Source organism: Brachypodium distachyon, chromosome 3, assembly GCF_000005505.3.
Source record: "Brachypodium distachyon strain Bd21 chromosome 3, Brachypodium_distachyon_v3.0, whole genome shotgun sequence".
Taxonomy (NCBI): domain Eukaryota; kingdom Viridiplantae; phylum Streptophyta; class Magnoliopsida; order Poales; family Poaceae; genus Brachypodium; species Brachypodium distachyon.
The window spans coordinates 34,947,112-34,965,047 of NC_016133.3; the positions used below are offsets into that span (position 1 = coordinate 34,947,112).

General features: G+C 46.2%; 3 protein-coding genes across 3 annotated transcripts; 1 reads left to right on the forward strand and 2 right to left on the reverse strand.

Annotated features, from left to right (window-relative positions):
- Positions 1-11: 11 nt before the first annotated feature.
- Positions 12-2,053, reverse strand: LOC100836476 (expansin-B9). Its single transcript, XM_003574249.3, has 3 exons — positions 1,843-2,053; positions 1,613-1,722; positions 12-725 (listed from the first exon to the last, which is right to left on the reverse strand). Exons 1-3 carry the CDS (start codon positions 2,018-2,020, stop codon positions 213-215), a joined length of 801 nt encoding a protein of 266 aa, XP_003574297.1. The 5' UTR covers positions 2,021-2,053; the 3' UTR covers positions 12-212.
- A 4,659-nt stretch (positions 2,054-6,712) lies between these two features.
- Positions 6,713-10,804, reverse strand: LOC100836786 (UDP-N-acetylmuramoyl-L-alanyl-D-glutamate--2,6-diaminopimelate ligase MurE homolog, chloroplastic). Its single transcript, XM_003574250.4, has 5 exons — positions 8,864-10,804; positions 8,597-8,713; positions 8,323-8,498; positions 7,521-7,666; positions 6,713-7,108 (listed from the first exon to the last, which is right to left on the reverse strand). Exons 1-5 carry the CDS (start codon positions 10,671-10,673, stop codon positions 7,090-7,092), a joined length of 2,268 nt encoding a protein of 755 aa, XP_003574298.1. The 5' UTR covers positions 10,674-10,804; the 3' UTR covers positions 6,713-7,089.
- Positions 10,805-12,333: 1,529 nt separating this feature from the next.
- Positions 12,334-17,524, forward strand: LOC100837096 (branched-chain amino acid aminotransferase 2, chloroplastic). Its single transcript, XM_003574251.4, has 10 exons — positions 12,334-12,623; positions 12,847-12,935; positions 13,097-13,271; positions 13,382-13,558; positions 13,643-13,774; positions 14,061-14,159; positions 14,913-15,029; positions 16,222-16,317; positions 16,756-16,868; positions 17,042-17,524. Exons 1-10 carry the CDS (start codon positions 12,513-12,515, stop codon positions 17,160-17,162), a joined length of 1,230 nt encoding a protein of 409 aa, XP_003574299.1. The 5' UTR covers positions 12,334-12,512; the 3' UTR covers positions 17,163-17,524.
- The last annotated feature ends 412 nt before the right edge of the window (positions 17,525-17,936 follow it).

Consider the following 17,936-nt stretch of genomic DNA (forward strand, 5'->3'; position numbering starts at 1 on the left):
AGTGATGCGGATTGGTAGACAAGATACCATGCATTGACATTAAATTGGAACAAATCATTGGATCCGATTGATTATATTCTAGCTCAAGCAAAAGCATGACATAATAGGCACATCAATAAAACTAGCTACATGCATTTATCTTTTTTTCTATAGGTCTATACGTAATACTCATCTGAGGGGGGTTGATTGATCAAATTAGATGGATCGATGTTCTAGAACTGGATATTGGATTTCAAGAAGGTGTCAGGCTTCCAGTTGAGGGGGATAATATCCTTGGCAATAAGCTTCTTGCCGGACTCGCTGGTGAGGCGGATGGAGTAAGGGCCCTTGAGTGGCTTGATGGAGTCCATCCTCCAGACGGCGCCCCACGACTCCTTCATGGGCTTCCACTCGGGCGAAATTTTGTCCTGGAGGTCCATCTGCACGATGTCGCCGTCGTCGGAGGCGAACTTGACGAGCACGGCCAGGTAGTTTGGGTTTGATCCCTTCTCGATGTGGAAGGTGATCTTGGTGCCCGGCGGTAACTTGCAGCGGACCCTCCTGAACTGCAGCTGCAGCTCCCCGCAGTTGCGGAGCAGCTGCTCCTTCCCGGGCTGCGCCATCAGGCCGAACGCCGTGCCGGAGAGGTCGAGGTGGTACGGCGCGATCGGCTCGTAGTTCATGTCCGTGATGAACACCGTTATGGGCTTGTTCGAGCACAACTTCGCCGGCACATTGCACTTGACCTGCAATTCATATCGAATCTATGATTGCCATAACTTGCACATTATTTCCAAATCTCGGTTATTTTGACATTTTTTAACACAATTTTTTCTATTTCTTAGAAGACGGAAAATAGCTATTTTTATGTCGACTTCAACAATCATCTGACTGATCCAATCACCAAAATTTATGTGAATACAAAGATGATTAATTATGATTGTCGACTGAAATATATCTATCGTTGAGTTGACAGAAAATAACCACTCTTGGTCAGACATTAGAACCTATTTTTACATATGATCTATGAACCGAAATTGCGGTTGCTCTTTCTGTGTGCCAAATTTGTGTAATTCTGCAATTTCAAGTGACACGGGGATTTTTTATTTAAGAGATCTTCTAGGGATTTACTACTCCCTCCACCCATAATAGTTGTTCCGGATTTAGTATCAGTGATAAGTAATTCCAGCCAAAGAAAGCAGATAAAGGATCTGTTTGGTTGCCTACCTGAGAGTTGTGCCTGAGTGAAATAGATGCCTGGGACAAGCCAGATTTTTTTATCAAATTTGCCTGACCAGGCAGCCTGTAGTATTCTTGTTTGGTTCAATGCCTGTGCCTGAAGAGAAACACAATCGCTGAACACTTGCTCCTATTGGATGGCTACATATTAAATGATTTTTTTACTTCCTGCCTGAGGCCAGGCCTCCTATTTCTTAGGCCTGAGCCAGGCTAATGAGCTAGCTAAGAGGACAGCCTAGGTAGACATTTTAATACCCAGGCACAAACCAAACAGAACTCAGGCACATCACAGGGTGTTCTCAGGCCAAGCAATTTTTCTTCGGGTAGCGACCAAACAGTCCCAAAGTTGTAAACGACGTATGACGAACAAAATAGAAATGTGAGTGACAGGCACCTCGTAGCAGGAGCCGCATCCCCTGCCGTCCTTGAAGATGGGAACGTTGCCGCAGGCCGTCATGGCGCTGTAGGGCGGCAGGTTCACGTCCTTGATCCCGCACGCACCACCTGTAACGTACACGCGCGTCCGTCCGATCGAGCACACATTTCTCAGGACAACATTGCATGACAAGTAGTAGTAAGAAATCTGTACTGGTCGACTGCGCGCGCGCGTTCGTGAGTAATTACCGTTGTCTTTGGGCCCGGCGCCTGTGGGCTTGCCGTACCAGGTGGCCATGGCGTTGAGCCACTGGCCGTTGTAGTTGGCCGTCACGTTGGGCCCCGGCGGCACCTTGGGGATGCACGCGCCGCCGGTCGCCAGCGCCGCCAGCACCACGCCGGCGAGCACGTACGAGAGAGAACCCATGTGTAGATAGAGAGAGACGCTAGCTCCTGTGGGCTGTGTGGTACGTGGCTCGGGGGTGCAGCTAGCGCGCGCGGTGGAGTATTTGTAGGCGGAACGGGTGGACTAGCACCGCCGTCGCGCGCGTTGGACAGACAGACAGACTAACGACGGGCGGGCGGCGGTTTGGTCATGCGTTGGGATCGACTGTCCAAGAAATCTCACTGTCCGATGTGCATGCATGCGTGCGTGAACAGGTCAGCGAGCTGCGCGCCCCGCGGGCCGCGCGTAACGATTTCGCATTTGGTTTCGCGAAAGTAAATTAACGGGCCGGCGATTGGGCAAGTACGTCATGCGTGCGTGAACAGGTCATGCGTTGTTGTCTTTTACCTTTTATTAGATTTTGCAGTTTGATCATGTCATGTCCATCAGTTTGTTGTTTGTTCACGTACATTTTGGTCTCTGTTTTTTTTACGCTGCATATTTATAGTGTTTGCTTCATACTACTACACATGGACATATGTGGTAGGGTTTATTTTCATGCTGCAAATGTGTTTCTTGATATGTTAGTGTGTTTGGTTTTCATGAATGCAGCAAACTTGTCTTTGTTTAATGCGCACTGATAATTTTATCGTAAATTACACACGTGGATTTTGGTACGTCGGGCGCTCTACACGCTTCTGGACAGAAGCCGGAGTTCACCAGTTTGAAAAAGATTGAACGATTCTTCGCCACAAGCCCAACAGTCATGCATGAAGGGACGTCGAAGAATTCACAAGGTTTCAGCGAGGAGGTACATTCCAGAACCTGGGCTAACCTTCTAATACCATCATCTTCTTTTTTTTAGGAATCAACACCATTTTTATATCCACCAGCTGAAATGCCCGTGCGTTGCAACAGGACAATAAAAACAATTCATGAAAAAACCCTTTCATAAGAAATCTATTGTTTGCCAAGTTTATTTCATATTAAATTTAGGCACTGATATAATTTTACAAATATTTCTGCTGCGAACTTCTGTCGGCTCCCACTTGTAGACTAAACTACAAGTATATATGCTCTTAAGAGATCTCCAGAGTCTGCATAAGGAAAAGGCTATACCATGCGATTATGCAAACAAGTCTTGAGCAATACCTTTTGCTCCCGTAGTGCCTTAGCTACAAGCAATTAAGCACCCATTATATGTGTAGGATATTTGCAACTCTAATCGCCCAATTTAAAGTCCCAAGGCTACTTAGTTCTTATGATAATACAATACTTCCTCTGATCCTAAATTCTTGACTCAAATTTGCCCAAATATGAATATATCTATTATTAAAAAACATCTATATACATGTAATATTTCGACAACAATTTATAATCGGAGGGAGTAATATTTAGATATGCATGGGATATTTAGCAATTGTGAAATGTCATTTCTACTCTCTACATCGTACTGCAATTTATAACATCAAGAACGAATGCCATAGTTTACAAAAAAGAAAAGAACGAATGCCATACAGGAAACAAACTCGCAATGGAATTAGTGGTGGTGGTGGTGGTGGGGGGGGGGGGGCGGTGTTAATTTTGCAGGCTGTCCAGCTACTGCTCAGTGCCCTTCATGATTCATCCTATTCCCCTCCAGACACATCGACTCCTCCAGCTCTGTCAACCGCTTGCGGCACGGCAGCTGCGCAGCATGCTCCCTTCCGCGTCGCCCCCGCCATCCGTGCCGTGTGCCTCTCAAACCTGCAGCAGAACATCATAAGACGTCCGCTCAAACGGGGAAATAAACTGAAACATGAAGAGCAGTGAGGGAGATTACTTGGTTTTGCTGCGAAAGAGGAGGATGACGATGAAGAGAGCTGGAATCGTAAGGGGAAGTCACGGGAAATGAAGGGTTCGTTGCATGAAAAACAAAAATTTTCTTACGAGATGTGCGGAAGAAACCCCAAAACATATCTACTAGATGTAAGTAACAAGAGGGATTATGAGCATCATACCCTCGTAGACCACAAAGCGTTACGATCACGGGATCGTTGTTTGCGTAGTGGAACTTTCGATGAGATCAATCTCAGTGCAGAAACGACAGCACCTCCTTGGTATCCACACGTTCAGCTTCACGTCATCTCCTCCTTCTTGATCCAGCAAGCGAGGGGAAGAGGTCGATGAGATTTCAGCAGCACGACGGCGTGGTGTAGGCTATGGTGGAGTTCTCCACGGGCAGGGCTTCACCGTGCGCGTGAGAGGAGGAGGTCAGGGAGAGGAGCTCAGGGGAGAGATCCAGCTGAGGGCTTGGCGTGTCCTCTCCTCCTGCCCCTCACCTCTATTTATATAGGGGGTGCTGGCCAGGGTTTGCCCGTCCTCCAAGAAAGAGCTAGGGCCGGCCAGGGGAGGGAAAGGAGTCCCGGGAGGACTCCCTCCCCACGAACTCCCCCACGTACGGTTTGTTCCTCCCCTTTCCCCCTAATAATTAGATTGCTCTAATTAATTACTATAAAGGCCCAATTAAATTCTTAGGAATATTCTGGAACATTCTAGAACCTTTTGAGAACTTTTGGAACCTTCTAGAACATTCCCGGTCGATACCGTAAAATATCCCAAACTTTTCCGAAACCCTCAAACAGCTTTCCCATATATAATTCTTTATCTCCGGACCATTCCGAAGCTCCTCGTGATGCCCTGGATCCCATCCGAGACTTCGAATCAATATTCGATATCACCATCTATTTAAGCATTAAGTGTGTGACCCTACGGGTTCGAGAACATGTGGACATGACCGAGACACCTCTCCGATCAATAACCAATAGCGGGACCTAGATGTTCATAATGGTTCCCACATATTCCACGAAAATCTCATCAGTTGAACCACGATGTCGATGATTCAATTAATCCGGTATTCAATTTTCTTTGTCTCGCGATATATTACTTGCCCGAAATTTGATCGTCGGTATCAACATACCTAGTTCAATTTCGTTACCGGCAAGTTCTCTTTACTCGTACCGCAATATAATATCCTGTGACTAAACACATTAGTCACATGTTTGCAAGCTCATTAGGATGTTATATTACCGAGAGGGCCCAGAGATATCTCTCCGTCACATGGAGTGACAAATCCTACTCTTGATCCATACAACCCAACAAGCACCTTCCGAGCTGAAGAACATCTTTATGATCACCCAGTTACGAGATGACGATTGATGTCCACAAAGTATTCTTCCGGTACTAGGGAGTGGCATGATCTCATGGTCTAAGGAAATGATACTTGACATAATAAAAGCATTAGCAATTTAAACTTAAGTGACACGATCAAAAGCTATGCTTAGGTTTGGGCCTGTCCATCACATCATTTTCCTAATGATATGACCTCGTTGTTAAATGACCACACATGTCTATGGTTAGAAAACCTTAACCATCTTTTAATAAACGAGCTAATCTAGTAGAGGCGTATTAGGGACACGGTATTTGTTTATTTATCCACGCATGTATTTAGTTTCCTGTTAATACAATTATAGCATGGATAATAAACATTTATCAAGAACAAGAAAATGTGATAATAACATATTTATTATTGCCTCTAGGGCATATTTCCAACAGGAAAGGAGTCCCGACCAGAGGGAGGCATGGAGGTAGAGGCGGCGGGAGGCGATGGCGATGCAGCAGAGGTTACGGGAACGGGTGTTGTGCAGCCCTTCGTCGGCGCCTCGGCCGCTCGGCCGAGCGAAATCTCGAAGGTCGCGCAGGGGGTGTCGGCGAGCAGAGGCCCATCCCTAGCGGGGGAAATCAGCAGCGATTATTTTCTTGCACGCGGGCGTGGGCGCTGGTACGGGCATGCGGAGGCGGCCGGCGGCGGGACGCTTGTAGGCCGTAGGCATAATTTACGAGCAAGTACATTGATCAATCCTATCCCGACTAACGATCCATGGGCCATGGCGTGGAGCTTCGCTGGGAGAGAGGGATGTATCAGTTTTTCTGGCTCGGATTGGATTGATTTTCATGAGATTGCTTTATGACTTTTTTTCGTACGATCCATACTCCATTCCAATATTGCTACATGCTTGGTTACGGGAGGCCGTATGCTTGGTTACGGGAGGCCAACGGTCCGTATTTTTTAGATAGGTATAGATTCTTTTTAAACATGTGTAATCTTTTCTTCCATGTCCATCTCGCAGATTGGCCTACTATATCAAGTCGTTTCTGTCCTGTCCGGTGCTCTCAATGATGCTGCAGCTAGGAAGTACTATGATTTGGAAGCATGTTTGCCTGCATAAAAAACCTCAGAGAATTTTAGTGTCCTGCTCAAATTGCACATGTTATCAAGCAGGGTGACTTGGAGTATATAATATGGCAATGAACAGGTATGGTTTTGTCTTACATTTCCTCAGTGTAGATCAAAAGGCATTTATCACCACTTATTCTTCTCCAAATTGCAGAATCATGAGCAACTTTAAAGCAGCAGTCTATTCACATGCCAAACTCTACGTTGACCGCCATCAGGATTCCGGACGATCATGTGCTGAATTGTAGATAGCTAGCAGAAGGATGATTGCACTGAAGTGCCGCAGGCGCTGCAAGCATACCCGGGTGGGAAAGAGTTTCTCCTTTCAGCCAAACTTCGGATGTTGGATGGCATCATGGCAAACAACATGCTGCTGAAAAGCTAGAACATCTTATATTTAGAATAGAAACAGATGGAATACTATAGTCTGGTGTACAATGTAGATGGAACACTGCGCATATTCTGGTGAAGACGTGGGCCTCATCTTTTTCCACAAAATTTTACAGAACGTAGACCTCATCTTTTTTCACAAAATTTTACAAGCCACACAAATAACTCCAACTTATATGTCTATTTCTTTTGACATTTGAAAATTGTTTTTTCCACTCACAAAATTCCAGGGCCATCTACTTATCTACTTTCCAGTAATCATCACTAATAATCATAAGCTAGTAGTTTGTTAGCAGTTAACAACAGTCAGAACACCTGGATCAAATGTATTTCCGAGACTCCATCGGCTAGCCCATCTTTAAGAAGCTCATGATAGCAAAATTGGGAGCCCAGTCCTGCACCATGACTGTGAAAAGAACCTCGTCTTACTTGGGTAGATCAGACTTCAGTGGCTTTCTGGTAACCTGTGGCACCCAGAGAGAAGCAAGATGAGTAAATTGGTGGATTTCATGTGCGACCACAACTGCAAATGAGGAGATAAAAATAGACGAAGCTCTCGTATATAATGTTAGAAAGTCCTAAGGTAGATCAGAGGAATTAAGGTTCTGAAAATTTATAGCGGTCAGGGTAAGTTATACTAAAACTAAACATCAGAAAGTCCTAAGGTAGATCAGAGGAATTAAGGTTCTGAAAATTTATAGCGGTCAGGGTAAGTTATACTAAAACTAAACATCAGAAAGTCCTAAGGTAGATCAGAGGAATTAAGGTTCTGAAAATTTATAGCTTGCAATTCCTTTGGTTTATAAGGACTCAAATTTATAGCAACACGCACATACTCATGAGTCCCGAGAACTAGCGGCTAAAGAGGGAACGTACCGCCATGGAAACTCCGAGGTATCTATACCAGATCGATGCAACTGATCAACATATTGCAGTGCTTCTCGGCACTCTTCCCTGTCATCAAAGAATTCCTTTTTATCGCCTTCCAACTGATAAGTATCATTCCCCTTTCCAGTGACAACCTGAATGACGAACCAAAGCTGTCAGGAACAAGGATCAAGATGGACCAACAGGTGGAAGATGGTAAAGAGTACTCAAGCCTTCTATCTCACAACCTTAATGCAACTCATTCTTTGTTCACTAGCAATCCGTGAAAGAGATTGCAGACATATACGGATATATAGCACATTAAGCTTGTCCCAGATAAGTTACAGAGCAACCTACATCATAAATCTTTCCGATACAAGTCTAACAAATCAAAGCAGATGCATAATGAGTTTGGAATTAGATCTTTTGTATCCTCGAAATTTGACAAGAGTCGGGCCAGTTCTTTTCGGCTTCCTGGACCGGCTTCTCTGAGAAGCTGCCCTCCCCCAGCTTCTTGGAGAAGCCGCCACCTAAATTTGATTAGGCTATCAAATTAGTTTGGCCTAAACTACTTTGGAAGTCTAGCTAAATTTGTGATGCGGCTTCTCCAAGAAGTTACGTGAGGGCAGCTTCTAGGAGAAGCCGGTCCTAGAAGCCAAAAAGATCAGCTTCTGTAAGCATTTTCATACAGGATCCTATTCATGGAAATTCAAGTATAGCATTTCAAACAGTTTGCTTGTATATTATATCACAAGGGACTAAGGATCACAGGAAAGGCTTCCTGACACTGATAACTTCAGAGAAAACTTACAACAACATCGCCTTGTTCGCCCATTGCAACAGCAGCTCTCACTGCAACTCTTCTAATATCATGTAGAAAGAGTCTGTGACCATTTGGTAGGGGCGGGTAATAATCATTGGCACCATACTTCAAGTATTCTTCCATGGTCCACCCTACGCCAGACAACATGTCGTCCAGGATGTCCACTGCGAATATACCAAGAAGAAATGCGTAAAACTTCAGCTCACTCATGCATTTAATCACATTAAGATCTCATAATAACCAAATATACTAAGAACCATACAAGGATCTTCACTTGCTGGATTGTCGGACGTCAACATAACAACATCACTTTTCTCGGCGGCAATCTTTGTCATCACCGGCCTCTTCCCTCTTTCTTTCTCACCGCAACATCCAACAACTACATAGAACATAGCAGGAGATTCAATTCGTAATACCACAACCATAAAAGAGAACATATATCAATATGCACATCCAATCAACAGTTCAAAAATCAATGCAAACTTTGGGTAGGCACTGTTAACGAGAACTGCAAGGGAAACTACCATACCTGTGACAATACGGCGCGGGCCTAGTTCCTTTACACAATCAAGAAGCCTGGACAGAGCTTCCGGTGTCCTCGCATGATCAATGATCACCCCAAATGCTTGCTCCTCATCAATTAGCTCACACCGGCCTGGGATTGCATCCACCTCTTCGATACCCTTTACTATGTCCTCCAACGGTGCACCCACTGCAACACCAACTGCCACAGTTGCAAGGATGTTGTAGATGTTGTCCCTCCCAAGCAGCCCAGAGGAGATTTCGAGGATTCCATCCGGCGTCTGTACCAGAACCTCCGTCTCAAACAGGGAAAGCTGGTACTTGAGAGTGTGCACATCAGCCTTCTTGTTTTCAAATGAATATGTCACCACAGGGACATCATGCCCCCCTTGGGCAGCAAAGAATGGTGCGCTTGGATCGTCAATGTTCACCACCTTCCGGTGGCGCTCAGGGTCCACCATTCTGGAAAATAGAGAGGCCATGCTGCTCATATACTCCTCGTATGTCATGCCAGCCTCCCAATCGGCGTGCCTAACATTTGTCAGCACGGCGATATCGTAATCTATCTCACTGTCCACACCTGATGGTGGCATCCCATCAGTGGTCGTCTCCAACACAGCTGCTTCAGCACCATTATGCAACATCGTTGCCATCAGCTTCTGCACAGCTATTGAGTCACCAGATGCATCAGGTTGCGCGTCCAGTTTGTTGCTGCCGAAGGCATAAGCCCCAAGAACACCTACCATGCCAGTCCTGACACCCATGGCCTCATACATTGCTTTGACAAGGTGAGATGTGGTGATGACGCCGTCTGTGCCAGTTATGCCGATAACAGCCATGTCCTTTGAGGGCCGCCTGTACAGGCAGGCAGGGAGCACACGGAGAGCGACTGCAATGTCATCAACAATGACCAATGCACGACAGGCCAAGGTGCCCTCGATGTCGACAGCCTGGTCGGCCACGACGGCCACAGCTCCTCGCTTGTCAGCCTCAGTGAGTCCAGCAAGCCCGTTCTCTCCCACGCACACGAAGAGGTCCCCCGCCGCCACGAGGCTGGCGTCGCTCTGCACCCCTGCGAGCGCGACGTCCTGGTCGCCCGTCACCGCCACCGGAACAAGCTTGCTCTCGTCCAGGAGCTCGGCCAACGTCATCCGGAAGGCCGGCTGCCGCATTCTCGCCCCGTCGAGTCCAAGCTCGTCAGCCACATCAAAGCCTTCCGCGTCGTCGTCGTGGAGCGGCAAGCCCTCGTCGCCGTCCTCCTCCTCGACCCCCTCTGCCTCCTCGTCATCCTCGTCCGCCGTGGACGCTACACTGAGTCCCTGCAGCCTCCGAATCTCGTCGAGGTCGATGGCCTCCTCGGGGGAGAGCTCGTCGGCGGGCCCGTCCAGCTCGGGCGGCGGAGGGGGCGGGGTCGGCTTGATGAGGCCGCGCCGCGTGAACTCCTCCCGCTTCTCGGCAATAGCGCGGTCGATTTCGTCGAAGAACTCGTCGTCAGGGTCGTAGCTCCCACTGGTGGTGGCCGAGGGAGGGGACGAGAAGAGCGGGTGGTCGGCTGTGACCTCCGGCTGCTCGGATTGCTGCCGCCTCCGCGCCCGCTCCACGTGGCGCGCGAGCTGGTCGTATCGGTTAAGTCCGTGGGAAGAGTCCTCCGCGGCCTCGGGGGGCTCGTCGTCGGAGGTGGGCGGCCGGAAGCGGCGCGCTGCCGCAGCTAAGCGGAGAGGCCCCCAGCGCGGAGGGGCTAGAATCCTGGGCGGCGGGCGGGAGGTTGAGAGGAAAGGGAATGGGAGGTGGAAGGCGAGATGCGGCGCCGTGGCCATGGGAGACGAGCTGGAGCTGGGGGTTAGCGTTGCCGACGCCGGGAAGGTGGGGAGGTTTTGGATTGGGGAGGAAGGGGATGAGGTGCGGTGTTGCTTTGGGCCGGACTCGTGGGCTGTTTTTCGAAATACATCTGACAGGGTGAGCAACGAGCGATGCCATTTGGGTTGGTGCATGCGAATTTATGGGCCTGTCATGCTATTTACTATTGAATTGCACATTTTGCTTCTAAATTTTGAGTAAATTAAAAAAAAACCCAACACATTAGAGGCTAGTCTTTCAATTCGGTACCGGTTTACATTTTATTTACTAAAAACCACCAAATTTGTTTAACTGCTCAATCACTAGCGTCTAAGTCTGAAATTGACGAGCATGTCCCACTGTCAGGCCTACGTGTCTTGCTTGCGTGGCCATTGACTGCGTCCTCGCCACGAAAGCCACCGAAGACGACGACGGCGCCGCTGCCCTAGCCACCCACGTGCAATGGCTCCCACACGTCATTGTGACCGCCACGTTCCAAGAAGAAGCCTCGCCGGACCACCATCGCCGCATGCACTTCCCCGTCTCCCGCAGACCTCTCCCCGTCTCCACGCAGAGCAACGGCAGGAGAAGCGGACCTCGCCCCCGCTGCGCTGCTCTCTACACGCCGCCGCTTGCCCCCGCTCGCCCCCGCCGCGCCGCGACCCCGCGCGCTGCTGCTCGCTCCCGCTCGCCCCCGCTGTGACGCGCTGCTTTCCAGTGGCTCTCGCCCGAGCAGGATGTTGGTGCGGAGTACGGCGACGCATATGGGCCTCCAGAGCGGCGGCTGCGAGCCCGTGCGGAGGCGACGGCGGCCCCTTGTGCGGGCCTCCAGAGCGGCAACGGCGTGCGTGTGCGGAGGCGAAAGCGGCGGCTCACGTGGGCCGGCAGAGTGGCGGCTGTGGGCACGTGCGGAGGCTACGGCGACGGCTCGCGCGGGCCTCCAGAGCGGCAGCGGGCGAGACCGGGCGGGGAGAGACGCGGTCAAAGTCGAATAGGGCAGCAGCTGATGTGGCGCCAGCTTGGACCTGACATGTGGGTCCGGCTCATCAGTCTCGTGCTTAAACACTAGCAACAGAGTGGTTAAGCAAATCCGGTGGTTTTTAGTAAAAAAAGGCAAACTAGTAGCGAAGTGAAATCCTAACTCCTAATGTGGTGTTTTTTAGTAATTTACTCCTAATTTTTTTTCAAATGACCGGTGTTTTTAAATAGAAATTGTGATTAGGCCTAAATGTAATTTCATGAATTTCGGATTGAATTTCTTTACTCAATTCTGTACTAATAAAACAATTTGGTTTTTGAAAGCCAAAATAAATTCCATTTCTAAACCGATTTATGAGAGCCGAACGAGTTGTAAGGTATGTAGTTCCTCTTGGTAGAAAAAACATATCACTCTTATTTGGTCGAATAACCCGACGTAGTGTGCAAAGATTTACAAAAAAACTCAATTATTTGGCGCTAATTATTTTGTTAAAACTTATTGTTAAACTAATTGCGGGGCTCACGTCCGAGGGAGACTTTGGATAAATCTTTTCTGGCTGCCGCATAACGTGGACGGGAGAACACGCTGGCGCAGCAACTGCCAGGTAGGCCCGAGCGTCGCGGGGCCTAGGAATCGGTCTCACTTATCCTGGATCTCCCGGACGTTTTGCGTGCGCGCCGCGAGCCACCACTCCAGTCCGATTTGGCAGCAGTCGTCGTCGTCGTCTCCCTTCCTCGGTTGCTCCTCCTCCTCTGCCTCTCCTCCCGCCGCCACCGCCGCCGCGGTGAAACCCTAGACCCCCGCGAGCAAGCGCGAGACCCGTTAGCGAGCTTTAGGGCAAATGGAGTGCGGCATCGCCTCGCACGGCGCCCTCCTCGCCGCCGCGCCGCTCGCCGGACGGCGGCCCTTGCGGCTACCCCTCTCTCCGCCGCTCTCGCCGCCGTCTATTCAGGTCCTTGTTCAGCTCCAACTGGCGTTGCCCTTTCGGTTTGATACGAGCTTCTGTATTCGTATACACAGGGGGGCTAGTTAGCATGGGCGACTAGATTGGAAAGTTGGGATTTTAAAAACGTTTTTCTTTTCTTGAAGGGGATTTCTGACAGTTGAGAACAAGCGCTTGTTTCTTTTTCCATGTTGATGTGTATTGAATAATCTGTTGTCTGGTACTTTTGCAGATTCAGAATCGACTTTATTCGATGTCAATGCTTCCGCTAAAAGCCCGAAACATGGGAAGATGCGATGCTTCTCTAGCAAGTAACTACATGTATGTGATTCCAACTATGAACTGCATTGCATGCCTCGTTAGACAGTAACGTGCCATGCAGCCGCACAGCCCATAGGGCGTGGTGATTTACTTGTACTATATTGTTCGCGATGATGTGTTGGTTGTGTTCTAGGTCTGATGGCAATCTTATGGCTTGGCAGGCAGACATCCGAATTTGCTGATTTGGATTGGGAGAACCTTGGTTTTGGACTTGTGCAAACTGACTTTATGTATATCGCAAAATGTGGGCCAGATGGGAACTTTGATAAGGGTGAAATGGTGCCATTTGGGCCCATAGCGCTGAACCCATCTTCCGGAGTCCTGAATTATGGACAGGTTTGTATGGGAGGTAGAAACTCCTTGATTCATATCTCTGGCAGATTGGAGTAACCTTTTGAAGGAGTAACTCTTGTTGTGCTAAAATCGTATTGATCTCTGATTTGTAGGGATTGTTTGAAGGCCTAAAAGCATATAGGAAAAGTGATGGTTCCATCCTGTTATTTCGCCCACAGGAAAATGCAGCAAGGATGCAAACTGGTGCAGAGAGAATGTGCATGCCTGCACCTCCAGTCGACCAATTTGTGGATGCAGTTAAACAAACCGTTTTAGCAAACAAGAGATGGGTAAGTTCTGTATCTAAAATATTTGGTCATTTCATGGCTATGTCATTGTTTATGTGCATGATCGAATCATTTATCTTCATTCAGGTGCCTCCTACCGGTAAAGGTTCTTTGTATATTAGGCCGCTACTTGTGGGAAGTGGGGCTGTTCTTGGTCTTGCACCTGCTCCTGAGTATACATTCATTATTTTTGCCTCCCCTGTTGGGAACTACTTTAAGGTTCGTATCAAAAGTTTAACCTTGTTTGTCCACTGCTTTCATTAAATAGTTCACCACCAATAAAAAATCACTGTGCTGACTGTTGTATAGATATTGTTGTACTTTGCATCCTATGTGAAATTACAATCCTGAATAAAAATATGCAGCGACTACAATGACATTTTTTGTGTTACTGTAATCAGTTGATACACTATTGATGAATGAAATGTAGGATTTAAAGATAGTTTACGTACCATCATGTTAAATTTCTTCAGTGTCTGTTTAATTTGTTTACTAATATCTGCAGGAAGGTTTAGCTCCAATAAATTTGATAGTCGAAGACAAGTTTCACCGGGCCACCCCTGGTGGAACTGGAGGTGTGAAGACCATTGGAAATTATGCCTCGGTAATTGTATTCCTAACTTCAAGAAGTCCACTGTTTATCATTTATTTCCTTGATTCTACAACTTTGTTGTGCGAGTATAATAACTAAAGGCTATTTATGCACTTTTGCTCTCCCATATCTGTGTTGCTTACATCTTGATTTGATGATTTTGGTCTTCCAACCTTCAGAGATCAAACCATAACATGATGTGATTGAAATTGAATATAACATGCCATCAGCACAATTATTAAAGCTATTAAATCACAAATGATAAAGTTATAAATGATAGCAAAACTTGAAATTGAATAATTTATTGGAGATATTTTTCAAAATGGAATATTGTTGCCCAGATATTCTATCATATAATGCATCATGGCTCTTGAAACATGTCGTATTTGCTTTTACGTTAATTTGTATCAACATTCACAAATACTTCTCTAATACCTTTTTCTGCTGGGACTTGTAAATTACAACCTTTTTTATTTAATCATTAGAGCATTTGTTAATTTGGATAGAATATATATTGTGAAACATTTTGGTTATGGTAGTGATTGCTCATTTCATTGATTAGTCTACTGTGTCTTGCTTGTTTTCATGGAGGTAAATTCCTGTAATATGATTGCTTATATCCTGAAATTGTTGTCACTAGTTGCTATCCATCGTCAACAACATTTTCTGTTGTCTTCTATGTTAAAAAGTTTTGCTATTATCTGCACTGACTTTAATTTGTACGCATGAACTTTATGATCAGCATGTTCTATTTTTGTTGCATAGGTGTTGATGGCACAGAAGATTGCAAAGGAGAAAGGCTATTCTGACGTTCTCTACTTGGATGCTGTCCACAAAAAGTATCTTGAAGAAGTATCTTCATGTAATATTTTTGTTGTGAAGGTAAGACATTGCTGTCACTATCAGTTGTGCCTTTTATTTGGTTCAAAAAACTCATGTAAGTTCAGGTAGCTTTTTAGTTCTGAAAGCTACTACTACATAAAAATTAGCTAGTCTAATCTCGTATTGTGGTTCGAACTTAATTTGCTTTGCTTAACTGGCAAATTTGTCTTCCATATGAAAAATAACAATGCTGATTCCAAAGTGCTTCTGGCTTTAAAATCATGTGTGTGAAAGCAACTACGGAAACCGAGAAAATATATGAGCATGTGATTGATAGCAACATCCATTAGCAAGGAAATTTGGCAAGCATCTTCCTCTATGACAGATTAGCTAATAATGGATTGTATTTCATACCTTTTTCTTAGAGTTATGTTTTTCCTACTGAAAAACACCACCTGGTAATAGATGAGAACTAATTGAAAGCCGGAGGCACATCAACACATTGCTTCATGGGATTGGTCAACAGATCAGGACTACTTCGTAGATAATGATTTGGATTCCCTAGTAGGCAAAAATATCAGGTGAAAATTGCACTTTCGGTGCAAACTCGATAGAAACCATGTTTAGAAGTTTTAAAAAAAATCAACAAAAATACAGTATGTTTGAGTGTGATGATATACAAGCATGCAAAATTTCAAGTTGAAAATCAATTGCATTTGGAATAAACAAGAAAGAGAAAGATGCAAATGAATATTGTCAAACAACGAAGAACCACTGTGTTTTTCTTTTCCTTCCTCTAAACGCAATTGAGTGGACTTGAAATTTTACACATATATAAAACATCGCTTCTTTAACATACGCATTTTTTTCAAGAATTTTTGAACTTTTTAAGATGGTTTTCACGGACTTTTCACCATAGAGGTGGTTTTCACCAGATACACTGCCTCCCTGGTAATATTAGTGTTTAGCGCCATCATGGCTATCCGCAGGATATAGCACCATCTCTGATCTACACCTATTAGGTTCCGCAAGGTTGTCCATCACCTGTCTTGCTAAGAAAAGTTGCACAACTATGCTATCTGCTGAAGTATGAGCTGTTTTTGCTTGCTTTTGGATAGCTGACTTTTGCGCAGCAAATAAAATATGGACTACCAGTTCCTGATTTTGTTTAAGGATAACATTTAAGGGCTATCTTATGCATGTTGTTTGCAACTTAGATCTTTTGTATTTATTTTCCTGCCGTTTTCACCAGGGCAATGTTATTTCAACTCCAGCAATTAAAGGAACAATATTGCCCGGAATCACAAGGAAAAGTATAATTGATGTTGCTGTGAGCAAAGGCTTCCAGGTACCATAGACGTGTTTGTGTGGATAGTTGACTGATTGGATAGCTTTTATGCCTTTAAGTTATATTTTGATAGCTTAACAGTTAACACAGGTATTGGGCAGTAAAACTAAAAATTGGGCATATAAAAGTGTGCTAGATCGATGTTTTTTATTGTATTCCTCAATCCTTGTCCTTCCATTATGAATATTAACAGGGGTTATTCGTCTTTCATTTTACCAAGAATACTTTGTGCTTAGCTCTATAAGAGCTATAGCTACATGGTGACTGGTAAGTGGATATAGACCTCCTTTTTCCTAGTGGTGGTCATCCAATTAGAAGAACCAAAAACACTGTTCTGAAACTGTAAATAAAAAACTCTGGAACAGTCACTAGCAATTGTTGTACTATGTGTTATCAGGTTATGTGTAATATGTTTGGTGGTATTTGTTTTCATGGAAGGTTGAGGAGCGCCTCATTTCAGTGGACGAGCTGCTCGATGCGGATGAAGTGTTCTGCACAGGAACCGCTGTCGTGGTGTCTCCTGTGGGGAGTATCACATATCAAGGGAAAAGGTGGAACTGAATTTTTATTGTTCCTTTTGATCTTCTGTCATTAGCTAAAATGCATGTGCAGTTGAATTTAAATCATTTTCTTTTTCTTTAACAACTCCAACTAATCATTCCTCCAAGTTCCATCATAGCGATATACAAGATCTCACAGCCCGGCTTTCGATTTGCATTTGCAGGATAGAGTACGCCGGCAACCATGGAGTCGGCGCCGTGTCCCAGCAACTCTACACCGCGCTGACAAGCCTACAGATGGGGCAGGCGGAGGACAGCATGGGCTGGACCGTGCAACTGAATTAGCATCAGAACCATCCATACCATCTTCGTGTAGATGGTCTCCATCTTGATTAAACGTGATCAGATGTTCGCAGGGAGTGCAGGCAAGCGTGGTCATGAGCGTGTGCCTTCAGTTTTGTTGGCTCTGTCCAAGTGGCGCCCCCACTGCACATCTGCGGATGGTTGCGTGTAAATTGCGTAACCGTTCTGCGAGCGCGCCCCTTTATTTTCTTGGGATTTTTTTCAAGGTTTTAGTCTGGTCGATGCCGTGGCCGTCTGGCCGTGATATGTAAAGTAGGATGAGTTCTCACTTGTTTTTGTTGAATTTCCTTGGTTTATGTTGATGGTAACGATAATAAAGAGGTTCGTGTGTTCCCTGGATGTAACGTTGGTTGCAAACAAAAGTCTCCAGTTGCCTCGTGCAAGTAATTCCAGCCGTGGCATGCGCGGAATCAGGTTTAGGATAAGGCAGTGGGTACGGACTACATTGTTGGCACCATCAGATCTCAGGCAGGTCTAGCGTGTACGGGGTCCTGCGCCTTGCCATGAAACAGCTCGAATCCTTTGACAAAAAGCTGGCGCACGAGTGTTGCGTATTACTAACGGTTGTTGTACGTGCCGCCCACTGTTAGTACGTAGGCTGTCACGTTGGGGCCTGGAGACCGCGGTCGGCCCCGGAGCTGAATCCTTGGCTGGCTACGGATCCTTGGCACCGTGCCTCTCCTTCCGTAGATCTACTCCAGAATGCTAGATTTCCCACCACCCTGCACCGTGTCACTCATTAAACAAGCCGCGGTG